Source organism: Rattus rattus, chromosome 8 (assembly GCF_011064425.1).
Source record: "Rattus rattus isolate New Zealand chromosome 8, Rrattus_CSIRO_v1, whole genome shotgun sequence".
In the NCBI taxonomy this organism is placed as follows: domain Eukaryota; kingdom Metazoa; phylum Chordata; class Mammalia; order Rodentia; family Muridae; genus Rattus; species Rattus rattus.
The window spans coordinates 27,069,520-27,085,096 of NC_046161.1; the positions used below are offsets into that span (position 1 = coordinate 27,069,520).

General features: G+C 44.9%; 1 protein-coding gene across 2 annotated transcripts in view; it reads left to right on the top strand.

Annotated features, from left to right (window-relative positions):
- Prdm10 (PR/SET domain 10) overlaps window positions 1-15,577 on the top strand; it is a 100,732-nt gene that overhangs the window by 67,142 nt on the left and 18,013 nt on the right. For both annotated transcript variants that reach the window (XM_032909393.1, XM_032909394.1), the window contains 7 exons: window positions 5,627-5,806; window positions 6,964-7,074; window positions 9,171-9,371; window positions 11,138-11,281; window positions 11,651-11,821; window positions 13,185-13,325; window positions 14,434-14,602. In XM_032909393.1, coding sequence (XP_032765284.1) covers window positions 5,627-5,806; window positions 6,964-7,074; window positions 9,171-9,371; window positions 11,138-11,281; window positions 11,651-11,821; window positions 13,185-13,325; window positions 14,434-14,602 — 1,117 coding nt within the window. The remainder of the gene's footprint in view (window positions 1-5,626; window positions 5,807-6,963; window positions 7,075-9,170; window positions 9,372-11,137; window positions 11,282-11,650; window positions 11,822-13,184; window positions 13,326-14,433; window positions 14,603-15,577) is intronic.

The window sequence follows — 15,577 nt, forward strand, 5'->3', positions numbered from 1 at the left end:
GACCAGTGCATTTACTTACTGCTTAAATCAAGAGGTCTTTTCTGTTGTTGAACATTTAGTCAGATAAGAGCCTGCAGGTAAGTCATCTAAGCAGCAGGATCTTCTCCAGTAGAGCTCTCAGAGGGGACAAGCCTGAGGGTTAGATTACTCTTGAGAACTCTGGTGAAATACATACATGGCGTGGCATGGAATCCCAATCTTCAGGAATTAGAGAAAGGAGCTTGGATTTGAGGCTAGCCTGAGCTATATAGTAAGTGGCTAGCCAGTTTGTGCTACATAGTGAACCCAAATGTAAGCTGAGTGAAACCCAAACCAGCAACCTGCCTGGAATTAAGAAGACACCAAGCGGGGGGTTAGGGATTTAGCTCAGTGGTAGAGCGCTTGCCTAGCAAGTGCAAGGCCCTGGGTTCGGTCCCCAGCTCCAAAAAAAAAAAAAAAAAAAAAAAAAGAAGACACCAAGGGGAAATCTGCAGGAAACTCAGCAACTGTTAGTGACAGTCACCGCTAAACACTGTTGTAGTCACTTGTGAGACAGGCTGAAAGAGGGCCAGTGTGACAGACAGTTCAGTGGCCAAAGGCACTTGCCACACAAACCTGAGAATCTGAGTTCGATACCCAGATCCCATGGTGAATGGAGAGAACCACCCAGAAAAGTTGTCCTTGGCCCTTCTTGTGTCCTCGCCACACTAATGATCAATAAAATTAAATAAGGAAGAAGAAGCTGAGATGGATTCTTGGGAGAGGACAAGTGAGAGGTCTGTCCCTATGGAATATGAAAAAGAAGAGGCTTAAGCTCTGTGGTGCACCCATTATAGATTAATTATGGTCATATTTGTGATGGCTTATAGTATATTATCATGATTGAAACCTCTGAGGAACTCCACTATGACCTATGTATGACAGCATCTACCTGGAATCTCAGTACTCAGGAGGCTGACATGGGGATTGCCATGAGATTGAGGCCAGCCTAGGCTATGTAGCAAACTAAGGGCCAGCCTGGGTATAGATGAGACCTTGTCTCAAAAACCAACATGGGCTGATGAGATGGATGATGCAGTAGGTGGGTCTGCTTGCTACTGCACTTAACAATCTGGGTTTGATCCCTGGAACACATGCAGTAGAGGTAGAGAACCAAGTGCATGGGCTATCCTTTGTCTGTACATGCAAACCATGCCATGTGCATGTACATGCTTGTACACAAGTTTTAAAGAACTCCAATGAGAACAGTATAAATTGGATTGTGGTTTTCCTATCTTTTCTTTTTCCTTCTTTCCATCCCTCCCTCCCTGCCTGCCTCTCTCTTCCCTTCTTCCCTCCCTTTCTCCTGCCCAACCTACTTTCCTCCTACTTTTCTTTTCTTTGTTGTCTCTCCTAGATAGTGTTTTCTATGTAGACCAGGCTGTCCTCAAAACTTACTCTTGGGTGCTTTTGCCCTGTAGGTATTGGGGTTACAGGCACACGCCACCATAGTCTCGTCTCCTCTCCTTTCCCTTCCCTTCCCTCTCAAGTTCTCTTTCCTTTCTTCCTTTCCCTTCCCCGTTTCCCCATCTCATTTCTGTGTCCAGTGCCATCTTGGTTCCTGTTAGAATTACAGCCCGTGAAACCACTATGTTCTGCACAGTGGTCTAACCCTCACCTTTCCCCCATATACTTTTCCTTTACATTTCATCTTTCCTATTCTATTATCTTCTTTCCCCTTCCTTTCTCCCACCCCATCTCTTCTTTTTCTCTTTCCTTCTCTCTCCCTCTTTCCCCTTGCCCCTCCACACCTTCTGTCCTGGATGTGGGGAAACTTAGGGTTTTGTATATGTTAGTCACAGACTCTATCAACAATTATGTCTCCAGTTTCCATAAAGCTTTCTTTTTTTTTTTTTTTTTAAGATTTATTTATTATATCTAAGTACACTGTAGCTGTCTTCAGACATACCAGAAGAGGGCATCAGATCTCATTACAGATGGTTGTGAGCCACCATGTGGTTGCTGGGATTTGAACTCAGGACCTCTGGAATAGCAGTCAGTGCTCCTAACCACTGAACCATCTCTCCAGCCCCCTCCATAAAGTTTTCTAAAGGAATCCCTGTGCTGTGATGCTGACATTTGCCAGTCCACCTGTTCTATCCATCAAGCTCTTCATTGTTTTTTGCTACTTTGAGAATGAGTCTCATGTAGCCTAGGCCAGCCTCAAGTGGGCTGTGTTGTTCAGGCTGGCCTTGAGCTATGGTTCCTCCTGCCTCTGCTTCATTAGCATTGGGATTATAGACCTGGGGCACTAGGCCTGACTTAATACTTTTTGACTATTTTTATGCCAGTTATTATTTTAATGTTTAAGAAGGCTAAAAACAAAAAGAGTTGGGCCAGCCAGATGGCTCAGTGGATAAAGGTATCTACTGCCGATACTAACAGCCTGGGTTCAGTCCCCGGAGCCACATACTAAGAACTGACTCTTGCAAGTTGTCCTCTGACATCATACATCCACCATGACATGTGGGTTTCCTCCTGCAAATAAAACACATGTAATACAAACTTTAAGAGCAAAAAGAATTAAGAAGAAACCAAATCTTTCAGTTTCTGTTTTCTCTTTAATTTCATTCAGTCCTGTTAGATGGAGTTGGGGCTGGGAGTCAAAGCTACTCTGACCATTAGAGAAGAGAAGGGATGTCCTGATTTGACTAAGAACTTAATTATGGGGGAAGATGTAGAAACGAGAGTCTGGAAGGAGGATCTGGGGCATGAGCAACCACCAGTGCACCCACTGGAGCACTGCTCTGCATGGTAGATGGGAGCTTACCTGGGAACCTGGGACCCCAAGTCCTCTGAGTACAGTGTGATTCGAGGATGGAAGGCTGGTGGAAGGCAGCACCTTGGGTTAAGTCTGGAGTTGGCCAGTATGTCTGGTGTGAGGAAGAGAGCTGGTGGCTGAGTGGGAAGGAGGGAGGGAGGGAGGGAGGGAGGGAGGGGGGAGGGAGGAGGAGAGAGAGAGAATATGCTGGCATCTTCCCACCAGACCTAGCACAGCATGACAGCCCCTCTGGCCCTCACCTTTCAGACCACTGCCAATTCCTCCTCTGACTGACTCCATCTTGGAGCAAAGCTGTGTGTGTGGGGGGGTGGTCCATGGAATCCTTCTTTGCCTTGACCAAGAGGGCACCACAGCCACCATGACTGCAGTGCCCTTTTCAGACTCACTGGGAACAAATCTGCTCTTGTGGCCCTTCTGAGAAAACTCTGCAGTTGTCTATGCAGGAGGATCCCACAGTTCTCATCACAGTATTCAAGACCACACAAGGTCTGGTTCCTTCCTCTCTGGTCCCTCCTTCCACTTGGCAGCCTTGTCATGTGGCGTTACGAGGGGTACTGTCTCTCTATTTGATCTTAGACCTGGATTAAAGTCAGCTTTCAGAGTACCATAATTTCACCTGGCTGACACTACTCATCTGGATATTTCTTGATCTCTGAGTGAAATGCTTATTCTGAATCCCCATAGGACCTTCTGCTGGTGACGCTGTCATAGCTATGACTCTTACATAGCTAGTTCAAGTGAGAGGCAGGGGAGTGCCTTTCTTCCTTGCAGCTTTTAATATTGTTTCTTTGTTATGTACATTTAATGTTTTGATTTTTTAAAGATTTATTTTACATATGTGACTACACTGTCACTCTCTTCAGACACACCAGAAGGGGGCACTGGATCCCATTACAGTGGTTGTGAGCCACCATGTGGTTGCTGGGAATTGAACTCAGGACCTCTGGAAGAGCAGTCAGTGCTCTTAACCGCTGAGCCATCTCTCCAGCCCTAATGTTTTGATTATTATGTGTGGAGGGGAATTTCTTTTCTGGTCCTGTCTATTTGGTGTTTTTTATGCTTCTTGTACCTTGTTAGGCATCTCCTTCTTCAGATTGAAGATATTTTCTTCTGTGATTTCGTTGAAAATATTTTCTGTGCTTTTGATCCCAGTTTCTTTTCCTTCTTCTATTCCTATTATTCTTAGATTTGGTCTTTCAGTGGTGTCCCAGATTTACCGTATGTTTTGTGCCAGGAGTTATTTAAGTTTAACACTTTATTTGACGGTGGTATCTATTTCTTCTACTGTGACTTCAGGGCCTGAGACTCTCTCTTCCATCTGTTGCGTTCTGTTGGCAAGACTTCCTGAGGCTCCTGATTGAGTTCCTTAAGTTTTCATCCCATATTTCCCTCAGTTGGGTTTTCCTTATTGATTCTATTTCCACTTTCAGGTCTTAAATTGTTTTATTTAATTCCTTCTACTGTTTATTTGTATTTTCATAGATCTCTTAGGGGATTTATTATTTCCCCTTTAATATTTATAAAGGCTGTTATTAGTCGTTTTCCTGTGCTTCAGCTGTGATGCAGTTCTCAGGGTCTACTGTGGTAGGGTTGCTGGGCTCTCGCAGAAACACGTTGTCCTGGCTGTTACTGATTGTGCTTTTATGCTGATGTCTAGGCATCTGGGTTTGGGAAGATAGTAATTCTAGGTACTAATATCTGGTCTTGGTTTTGTTTGGAGGGTGTTAGTTTCTGATGCCCTCTCTGTTTCTTGGGGGTGGGTTATGGTGGCTGTGTGTTGCTTGGTAGGAATTTCTTCTGGGATCCTGCTAAGTGTGGCCAGTGGGGATTCCTGGTAAAAATGTGTTTCTGGGTATTGGGAGTGGAGATGGGCTGGAAAGTAGGGGCTGAGGGGGTCCACAAGTGGTGGAAAGTAGGGTGTTCCACCAGGATCTGCTTCGTCCTCTGGGAATAAAGGCAAAAAATGATGAGAGGCTACAACAGGTTGTTGGCTACGGAGCTGGGGGTGAGCCTGGGGGACTAGTGTTGTGGAGAGAAGGGAGAGGGTGATCTGAAGCTCACCTACCTGCTCTGCCCTCCTATTTGCTTCTCTGGCAGGCTTAGCTTGTTGGGTTCCGGAATGCCTGCTAGAGTCACGGGCTGGGATAAATTGGTGAGTGTGTGTGTGTGTGTGTGTGTGTGTGTGTGTGTGTGTGTGTGTATAGTTTGGAGGTGTCTTAGAATTTTATAGCTGTAAAGAGGCATCATGACTGTGGCAACTCTTATAAAGGAATACATTTAATTGGGGCTGGCTTACAGTTTAGAGGTTTAGTCCATTGTCATCATGGTGGCACGTAGGCAGGCATGGTGCTGGAGAGGTGGCTAAACATTCTACATCTGGATCTGCAGGCAGCAAGAAGTCAACCAGCCACTAGGTCTACCTTGAGCTTCTGAGACCTCGGAGCTGGCTCCCAGTAACCCACTTCCTCCAACAAAGCACACCTACTCCAGCAAGGCCACACTTTCCAATTGTGCCACTTCCTGTGAGCCTATGGCCATTTTCTTTTAAACAACTACAGAGGGGAGATCTGTGTGACCCCCCAGGCATGGTAGGCAGGAGCTGTAGCAGGCGATCTACTACAGAGTTGGGGAGAGGAGGAGGAGGAGGAGGAGGAGTCGTCGTCGAAGATGTGCAGTTAGCCTACCCGGTTCTCTGGCTGGAGTGGCCAGTGCATTTCCAAGGAATTGGTTTTTTTTGTTGTTGTTGTTTTGTTTTGTTTTTTAACTCCTCAATTAAAATTCTTCTGTCCTTTTCCCTACCCCTTTTAACAAAAATTCTCCAAATAGCGAAAAGACAAACTCCGGGAGCACATGCAAAGGATGCATAACCCTGAAAGGGAGGCCAAGAAAGCTGACCGCATCAGCCGTTCCAAGACCTTCAAGCCCCGAATCACATCCACAGACTACGACAGCTTCACGTTCAAGTGCCGCCTGTGCATGATGGGCTTCCGGAGGCGAGGCATGCTGGTTAGTGCTGGCCCCAGGAAGACTCTCCAGACCCGCCTCTGTCAGTGGCAGTGAGCCTTACAAATTAGATCATGGACGAATCAGTCAATGGCTAGGAGAAAAGAAAAGCAAGCAGCCCCTAGTGTGGGCTTCTTTCCCTTCTGTCTCCCTTTGCCCTTCTGAACCACTTTCAGGACAACCTTCTGAAAGAAAGTTTCCATGCCCTTCCTTTCCCTGTCTTGAAGCTGGGAACCCGGGGCCTTATGCCCGTTTGGCATGTGCTCTGCCATTGAGCCACATCCCTAGACCTCTGTCACTTCGTTATTTGTTTGTTTTCCTTTACCTTGATCTCTTAGTCTTATCTCGTTTGTTGACTATTCTATCTGGTGGGGTCTCTATCTCCTTCCCAGTGTTCCCTATCAATACCATCTTTGTAGAGTTAGGAAATAGTGACATAAGAAAACTTGCCCTTGGGCTGGAGAGATGGCTCAGCGGTTAAGAGCACTGACTGCTCTTCCAGAGGTCCTGAGTTCAATTCCCAGCAACCACATGGTGGCTCACAACCATCTGTAATGAGATCTGATGCCCTCTTCTGGTGTGTCTGAAGACAGCTGCAGTGTAGTTATATATAATAAATAAATAAACCTTAAAAAAAAAAAAAGAAAGAAAAAGAAAACTCGCCTTCCAAGCAGAGAGAGTGACCCGGGTTACAGGAACTATCAGGACAGTTCACTGCTTCAGCTGACTCAGACCCTAACTTCTCCTAAGGTGGTTAGAAAGTCTTAGTAGTTAAAGTTAGAACCTTACTTTGTATTCATTCAGCAGTCCCAGGAAGACAGTTGAAAAATGAAAGTCAGGTTTACATCAGGATACGTCTTCAGGAAACTCACGCTTGGCAATTCTCCTTTCTCGAATGATTTTTGTTTTAGACAGAGACTGTTGATGGGCCTCCAGATGACTGGCCGCCTTCAGTTATTTGCTGAATGGTTTATTGTTAACTCCTGTTGACAGGGTCCATGGACATTTTGACTCTGGCATAAACCTTACTGTTTTGAGCATTTTCTTCAGAGCTTTAACCTTTAGGCCTCAGTGTCAGAGTGTTTTCTCTAACTTTGCTTTGTAATGGCTCTCTCCCTGTGTGTCTGTCTGTCTGTCTGTCTGTCTCTCTCTCTCTCCAGGTGAATCACTTATCAAAGAGGCATCCAGACATGAAGATAGAAGAGGTGCCTGAGTTAACCCTCCCTATCATAAAACCCAACCGAGATTACTTCTGTCAGTATTGTGATAAGGTAAAAGCAAAATCTTCCCCCTGGCTAGGCTGTTGGGGGTGTGGGGATGAGGTCGTGGGTGGATGCCCACCAGGGCTTTTCAGCATTTAAGTAAAAAGGCTGAAAGGCAGCCTCATTGTAAGACAAGGGCTGTAGAGATGGCTCTGTGGTCAAGAGCAAGCACTTACAACTGTCGTCAAGGAATCTCTCTCAATATCTACACCAGGCAACCCAACCTCTTGTAATTCCAACTCTAAGGAATCTGATGCCCTCTCCTTTCTTTCATAGGAACTGTGCAAACATGGTGCACTTACAGACTGGCAGAGACAGACAGACACATACATGTATGTGCACACACGTATACATACACACATGTGTGCATATGCACACTTTTAAATAAAAAATAAAATTTTAGGGGCTGGAGAGATGGTTCAGTGTTGAGCATTTCTGTTCCAGGGACCTGAGTTTAAGTTGCCTCACCCACATCAGCTGGCTTACAAACTGCCTGTAACTCCAGCCCCAGGGCATACGATACTTTCTTCTGGGCATTTGCACTTACACATGCACATATGCAAGTATCCATGTGAACACATAGTAGTTTTATAAAAAATTTTTAATTAAAACATTAAATGTGGTGGGACAGTGGTGGTGCATGCTTTAATCCTAGCACTTGGGATGCCGAGAGACGTGGATGTCTGAGTTGGAGGCCAGCCTAGTCTTCAGAGGGAGTTTCAGGACAGACAGAGCTATATGGAAATCCTGCCTCAAAAAAAAAAAAAAAAAAATAGCTAACTAGATAAACTATAATGTTAAAAAAATTAAATTAAGCCATTTTTTTGAAGAATTCATTGACTTTGTTTTTTTATTATCCTTTCGGTTTGTGACTTTTACAATAGAGAATATTTATTAGAATATGAATTCATTTGAAATGTCCAAGATGTAAAATAATAGTCTGTCAGCTTGCAAGCTACATGGTAGGTCGGGGTTCCTAAGAGACTGAGTGAGCAGTGAAAAGGTCTGTGGTGCAGTTCTCTGCTTTTACTACTGCAGTTACACAAGGCGGGTGCTGCCTATGGTGTGTCCCTTTTACATTTTGAGCGAAGGGTGTTTTTACAGTTACTATCTGTCTTAGAGTTTCCATTGCTGGGAAGAGACACCATGACCAAGGCAACTCATAAAAGACAACATTTCACTGGGGCTGGTTTACATGTGTAGAGGTTCAGTCCTTTATCATCAAGGCGGGAAGCTTGGCAGTGTCCAGGCAGGCTTGGCACTGGAGGAGCTGAGAGCTCTACATCTTGTTCTGAAGGCAAACAGAAGAAGACTTGTCTTCCAGGTGGCTCGGGGAGGGTCTCGAAGCCACCCCCACAGTGACACACTTTCTCCAGGAAGGCCACACCTACTTCAACAAGGCCACCCTTCCTAATAGTGCCACCCACTCCCTGGGCCACGCATATTCAAACCACCACACTGTCTTATACAGAAAATTCACTTCGAACTACCACACTTATTTATAACGAAGATTCAAGGAAATGACCTACCATCTCTATATTATATTCTTACTTTATTCTAGTAGGCAATACCCATATTCATATTCTTTTGTAGGACAGGGTCTAGTGTAGCTTGGGCTGGTCTTGAAATCGCAATCCATTTACCCTTGCCTCTTGAGAACTAGGATTGTAGGTATAGAGCACCATATCCAGAATCTCTTACTCCCTTCCCCCCTTCTTCCCTTCACTTTTCAAGACAGGGTTTCTCTGTGTAACAGAGCCTTGACTACATGGAACTCACTCTGTAGACCAGGCTGGCGTCCACCTCCCGAGAACTGGGATTAAAGGTGTGTGCGTCACGCCTGACAGCCTTCTTCTTCTAAGACAGGGTTTCATTCTAGTTCACCCTGGCTTAGACTCACGGAGCACGCAAGACGGCACTTGACTAGATGTCAACTGCTATAGTCTCTTGAGAGCTGAAATTACAGGCATGACTTGTTGATACATTTTATTTTGGACTATATTGATGCATTTTTCTCCTTTTCTAAGAATGAAATTTCTTATTTTGCTTCAGGGAAGAAAGTGGAACTGTACATTGCTTTCATGGCCAAATATTTAAACTTGCAGGTTTATAAGAGTGCCAGCAAGCGCAAAGCCCACATTCTGAAGAACCATCCAGGAGCAGAACTCCCACCAAGCATCCGGAAACTTCGTCCTGCTGGCCCTGGAGAGCCTGACCCTATGCTGAGCACCCACACCCAGCTGACGGGTACCATTGCCACCCCTCCTGTCTGCTGCCCACACTGCTCCAAGCAGTATAGCAGCAAGGTATGGTGCTGGCTCTGACCAAGTCAAATGCTAGGACCTCTACATGAGGATGTCTTAATAGATGGCCTTCTCCCCCAGGTGTTGTGCATGGTGAATTGATTGCCTGAAGGAGCCCTGTATTAGTAGGGACCACTTATGGGAATGGGAATGAAATGGTGTGCACTCCTCCGAGTTACTGCTGCTTACCAGGCTAAGCATTCAGTTGCTTTCTCTTGGCCTGCTTGAACCTTGTATTTGGATGTTCTTTGCGCACAGTTTACGAGCTCATCCTGTGGAATCCCTATACAGGAACTGAGATGGAAGTCTTTGAAAAGGGGGTCACTTCAGTAGGTATCCCACTTGAAGCTTCAAGCACTCATGGGGATTGGGAATAAGTATGAGGTTATGGATGTGTCTTGGTGGTCTAGAGTCATGTGTTTTCGTGTCCCCTCTTCCCCCTGTCCTCTCCCCACATCCTGTTGTGCTTTGACAATGTGGCCCCTTCCCAAGTGTGGTCAGTGCTGCTCTGATTTCTTCACTGCATTTAGGAGATGGAATCTCTCTGTGTTTCCCAGGTTGGCCTCAAACTCCTGGGCTCAAGTCATCCTTTCTGCCTTAGCTTCTCAAGGAGGTGGTCCTTATGAATACAAGCCATTGTGCCTGACTAAAACAAACAAACAAACAAACAAACAAACAAACAACAGTAAAAACCAACCAACACTCTCCCACCCCCTTGCAAGAAAAAGAACATTTTTAAAGGCATCAAATAAAATATTTTAAGAGCCTTTGGAGCAATGGCATGGAAGAAAGTTGCTAATTCTGGTCTGTCTTGATTAGGTTTTCCATTGCTGTGAACAGACACCATGACCAAGACAATTCCTATAAAGAACAATATTTAATTGGGGCTTGTTGCTGTAAAATTATTTAAAAAAAAAAAAAAAAAAAAAAAGATGGTCTGCTTTTTACCCCGCTAGGTCTGGCACCAAAGTGCCCCAAGATATCTGCTAGATATCTTGTCAGAAACACACATCCCAACTCTGTGACGTCCCTCACACTCTCCCAAATTCAATTCTCTATAAGAAAGAACACACAACACAATAACCTCTGATCCAATTGATAAGATGTAATTGCCCACCTAAACATACAAAGCCCTGAACACTCCATCCCTTAAGAACATTTATAACAACCTGCAAAGGAACAGTGTGGAATCTTAACATCAGCCTCCATGTTCTCTCTGCGGCTACTCTGCAGTCTCCTCCTCTTCCCTCAAACTTTCCTCCCGCCCATCCTTCCTTCTCATCCAGTGACGGCCTCCTTCTATCTTGCCCTCACCTGTATGACATCCTACAGGGGCTGGCTTACAGTTTCAGAGGTTCAGTCCATTATCATCATGGCAGGAAGCATGGCAGTGCCCAGGAAGTCATGGTGCTGCTGGAGAAGGAGCTGAAAGTTCTACATCTTGATCTCAAAGTGGGTAGAAAGAGACTGTTTTCTGCAGGCAACCAGGAGGAGGCTCTCTTCCACACTGCATGGAGATTGAGCATAGGATTGCAAAGCCCACCTATACAATGTCACACATCCTCCAACAAAGCCATGCCTACTCCAACATTGCCATGCCTCCAAATGGTGCCACTCCCTGGACCAAGCATATTCAAGCCGCCACATGGTCCTTGTTCTTTTTGCTTTGTTTTGAGACAAGGTCTTGGTATCTAGCCCAGGCTGGCCTTAAATTTATGCCTTTCCTGCCTTAGCTGCAGTAATTGTTTATTTTTTTCTTCATTTTCCAGACCAAGATGGTGCAGCACATTCGAAAGAAGCACCCAGAGTATGCCCAGCTTCCCAACACCATCCACACGCCACTGACGACAGCTGTGATCAGCGCCACCCCAGCTGTCTTAACGACAGATAGTGCCACTGGAGAGACTGTGGTGGTGAGTGAGTGACTAGGAAGAGTGTCTTCTTCCCTTCATGCCCCTCTTTACAACAAGGCCACGCCAATTATTTATTAATTTTTTGCAAATGGGGCTACTTACCCTCAGCTTGCCACTTACAGCATTGTGCTTATGCTTGGATTCCCTTGCTGGTGTTTGCTAAAAATCTGTCTGCCAAAGGAGGAGCAGGGCATCTTTAATGCTTTCCTTCTCAGTGGTGAAATCAGCAGTGTGGGAGCAGATCCGGTGGGTCAGAGTCAGGCCCTCAGGCCAGTCTGTATTTCCTTGATAATCCCCATGCCAAACTGAATTGTATCAGGATGGCTACAGTGTTGTTACTAATATGTTTGGTGATATTTATTCTTCTAGACAACAGACCTGCTAACTCAGGCGATGACGGAACTATCCCAGACCTTAACGACGGATTACCGAACACCTCAGGGGGACTACCAAAGGATTCAGTATATCCCTGTGTCTCAGTCAGCGTCTGGTCTGCAGCAACCTCAGCACATACAGCTGCAAGTGGTGCAGGTGGCTCCGGTACTGTGACACTTCATTTCTTCTTACCTGCATGAGCACCATATTGCCAGTGGCCAGCATGGTAACAGGAGTCAACAGAAACATCCTTGGCTCTGTGTAAGGTGCAGCTGCATAGAAGTGCTGAGTCTCAGGCAGTAGGAGAATACCATCTCCACTGCCTTCTTCCCTCTGCCCCTCATCACGGCTCTGGACTCAGAAGAGTAAGAGGTTTCTACTGTAGGTAGAAGGTCTCAGCTCCTGTGTATACAGCCAGCCAGTAATAGCTGTAGTGATATCTGGCTGACTATTTCATAATGAACCAGTTTGAGAAATACCTACATGGGCATTGAATAATTTATTTCAGTGACAGGTTTTAGTGAGTAATTTTTGATAGATTGATCTATCTATCTATCTATCTATCTATCTATCTATCTATCTATCTATCTATCTATCTATCATCTATCTATCTAGCCGGATGCTTGTGGAGGTCAGAAGAGGGTGTTGGATCTCTGGAACTGGAATTACAGGTGTTATAAGGTGTGGGTGCTGGAAACGGAACCTGGATCCTCTGGAAGAGCAACAAGTACTCTTCCTCACTTAGCCGTCTCTCCAGCCCAAGTCAGCTCCACTTGGGCTAGAACTATTACCGTGGTCCTCTACTAGACAGTGCCTAACTCACGCTTGCTCACTGTGGACTAAAAGAAGGATGTCTCCCAGAACTGCTGTTCTCTTTCGTTGTGCTGTGAGGAAATGGACTTAAGACATGAGTGAACATTGTCACTTTCAAATAATTTAGTCTCGTGAATGAAAACAAATACAGTTTTAAATGTGGAAATTGGTAGATATCACTGTCACCCCATCATCCACCATTCCTTACTCTTTTTATTTTAGTTTTTTGTTTATTTTAAGATGAGGTCTCAGGCTGGAGAGATGGCTCAGAGGTTAAGAGCACTGACTGCTCTTCCAGAGGTCCTGAGTTCAAATCCCAGCAACCACATGGTGGCTCACAACCATCTGTAATGGGATGCTCTCTTCTGAAGTGTCTGAAGAGAACTACAGTGTACTAACATATAAATAAAATAAATAAATCTTTATTAAGATGAGGTCTCACTGTATAGCCTTGTCTGGCCTAGAGCTCACTAGTAGATCAGGCTGGCCTCAAACTCAGAGATCCACTTTCCTCTGCTTCTGGAATGCTGGATTAAAGACATGCACTACCATGCCTGGCTTTGATTTATTGTTTTGATAACAGGGTCTCACTGCATAGCCCCAGCTGGCCTGAAACTCAAAACCTCTCCCCAGGGAATATTATTTTTAGGTGAACTTTTTCTCTTTAACCTCACTGAGTGCCTATCTTTGGAACCCGATCTTTATGTCCCCCCAGGCCACTTCCCCGCATCAGTCTCAGCAGTCCACAGTGGATGTTGGCCAGCTGCATGATCCTCAGACCTACACGCAGCATGCCATCCAGGTGCAGCACATCCAGGTCACAGAGCCCACCCCCACAGCTCCATCAGCATCCCAGGTAAGTTTCTCTACAGAGATGCAGAGGTCAGGTGACATCAGGGACTATCAGATTAATAACTGTGAACTCATTGCCCTTGGTCACTGAGGGGACGATGTCACTATGTTAGTACCTGACCAATTGTACCCCCACTTTTTATGTCGCTACTGCAAACGGTCTTGCAGTAGGTACTGGCTTCCCAGTGGAGCTCTGTGGTTTAAGATCCTAAAAACAAAACATTCTACAGCCATAGCTTTCAGTTGCTTCTGTGACTTGGAGTAAGGTTGAGCCCGTCACTGGGATGTAAAGCAGGGTATGAAAATTCAGAGGAGGGAACGGTTCTGCTTAGCTGCGAAGCAAGGACATTTTTGTCCTTTGGTTTTTAAATTAAGTTTCTTTAAGGGGGACTATATGCTTGTCATGACATCAAGGGAAGGAATTATGTTCTAAATAGCATTTTGAGTATAAAAGGAGATAGGAAATTATAACACTTATTAAAAATGTTATTCTGTTTGGGAGCAGGAAGTAATCCTGGGAAAGAGTTGGAAAGTAGTTAGGACTTGGACTGTGGATGGTCCTGAGTTGCAGATGGTGGAGTGTGGGCTTGTCATGGAATCAGAAGTCAGCCTCTCCACCAGATGCTGGTGTGCACCTGTGTAAGCTCTACTCTGGGTGGATGGGCCCAGGCCACTCAATGAGAACCATGACTTCTTGTGTTGTTTCCAAACACAAAGTTACCTTTGTGACCGGACAAGCTGTTTCACCTTCCTTGGTTTAAGCTTAGCTAATGTGGGGTTGGGGATTTAGCTCAGCGGTAGAGCGCTTGCCTAGCAAGCGCAAGGCCCTGGGTTCGGTCCCCAGCTCCGAAAAAAACAAACAAACAAACAAACAAAACAAACAAACAAACAAACAAGCTTAGCTAATGTAAGCAGTTATATACTTGTATTCATTTGCCCTTCCAGCAATTTAATTGAAATCCATTGTTTTATTATCTTTGTAGATTCCCGTTGGAAAACAATATAGAGTTCAGAGTTATTACTGTTTTTCATTAATCCTACTCTTATTTAAACTATTGCTTAGGTCTCCTGGAATCTCACCATTTCCTCCTTTTGTTTCTCTTTCTCCCTAGGTAGCAGGGCAGCCATTGAGCCCCTCTGCTCAGCCGGTCCAGCAGGGGCTCAGCCCCTCCCATATCCAAGGCAGTTCTTCCACTCAAGGGCAGGCTCTACAGCAGCAGCAGAATTCCTCTGTACAACACACATACCTCCCCAATGCTTGGAACTCCTTCCGTGGTTATTGTAAGGAGAAGGGGACAGTCGTTGGGTGGGGGAATCTTTGGCCATATGTCTTCATTTCATCAGCTTTATAATAGGTTTTTGGATTGAAGTATCAGTTGCTCATTTTCAGTATTCTATGGTACATGTATTTGAATTAATTTCAGGGAAGTGTTTTGACCTCAGAGTGCCAGTGTTATATATTTTCAGAGATGTTAAGTATGTTACTGGAATATGACTTAAGGTATGGGATAGATGGAGGGAGAATATATTGATGGTAATGTTTCATCTCACACACACACGCATGCACACGCACACACACACACACACACACACACACACACACATATTTGGTAGTGGGTCTCATTAAATGTCCATTTATGTAATAGTCACTATGCTTGACCCTGGGTATGTGTGTCTTAGTTACTTTTCTGTTGTCATGGCAAAACACCATGACCAAGGCAACTTATACAAGAAAACATTTACTTTACTTTGGGATTATGGTTTCCTTTTCATGGCCATCATGGTGGGGAATGACCACAGTCAGACACCCTGCTAGAGCAGTAGCTGAGAGCCTGTATGTTGAAACAGCTAGGGGGCAGGAGTAGCTAACTGAGAATAGCTTCCCCCAGGATGTACCTCCTCCAACAAGGACAACTGGGGACCAAGTATTCAAATATATTAGCTTATCAGGGCCATTCTCAATCAGACCACAATATGGAAAAATTAACATTGACCTTATACTACTTCATTAAGTAACCTCATACAACTCCATTCAGATCTTCCTGTGTGGCAGGAATGATTCTAACCCAGGTATGTCAAAATTGGTATTTACAAAGATCTGTGATATGCGCACAGCAGTTATTTGCATTTTATACATAAAGTAGTGCACATACAATACCTCATCCAAGAGACTTAGCTAGTCAACAGAAGATTGGAAGCCAAGAGTTCTGGCTCCAGAGCTCACATGCTAAATCATCTCGTTGTATTGCATCTCCT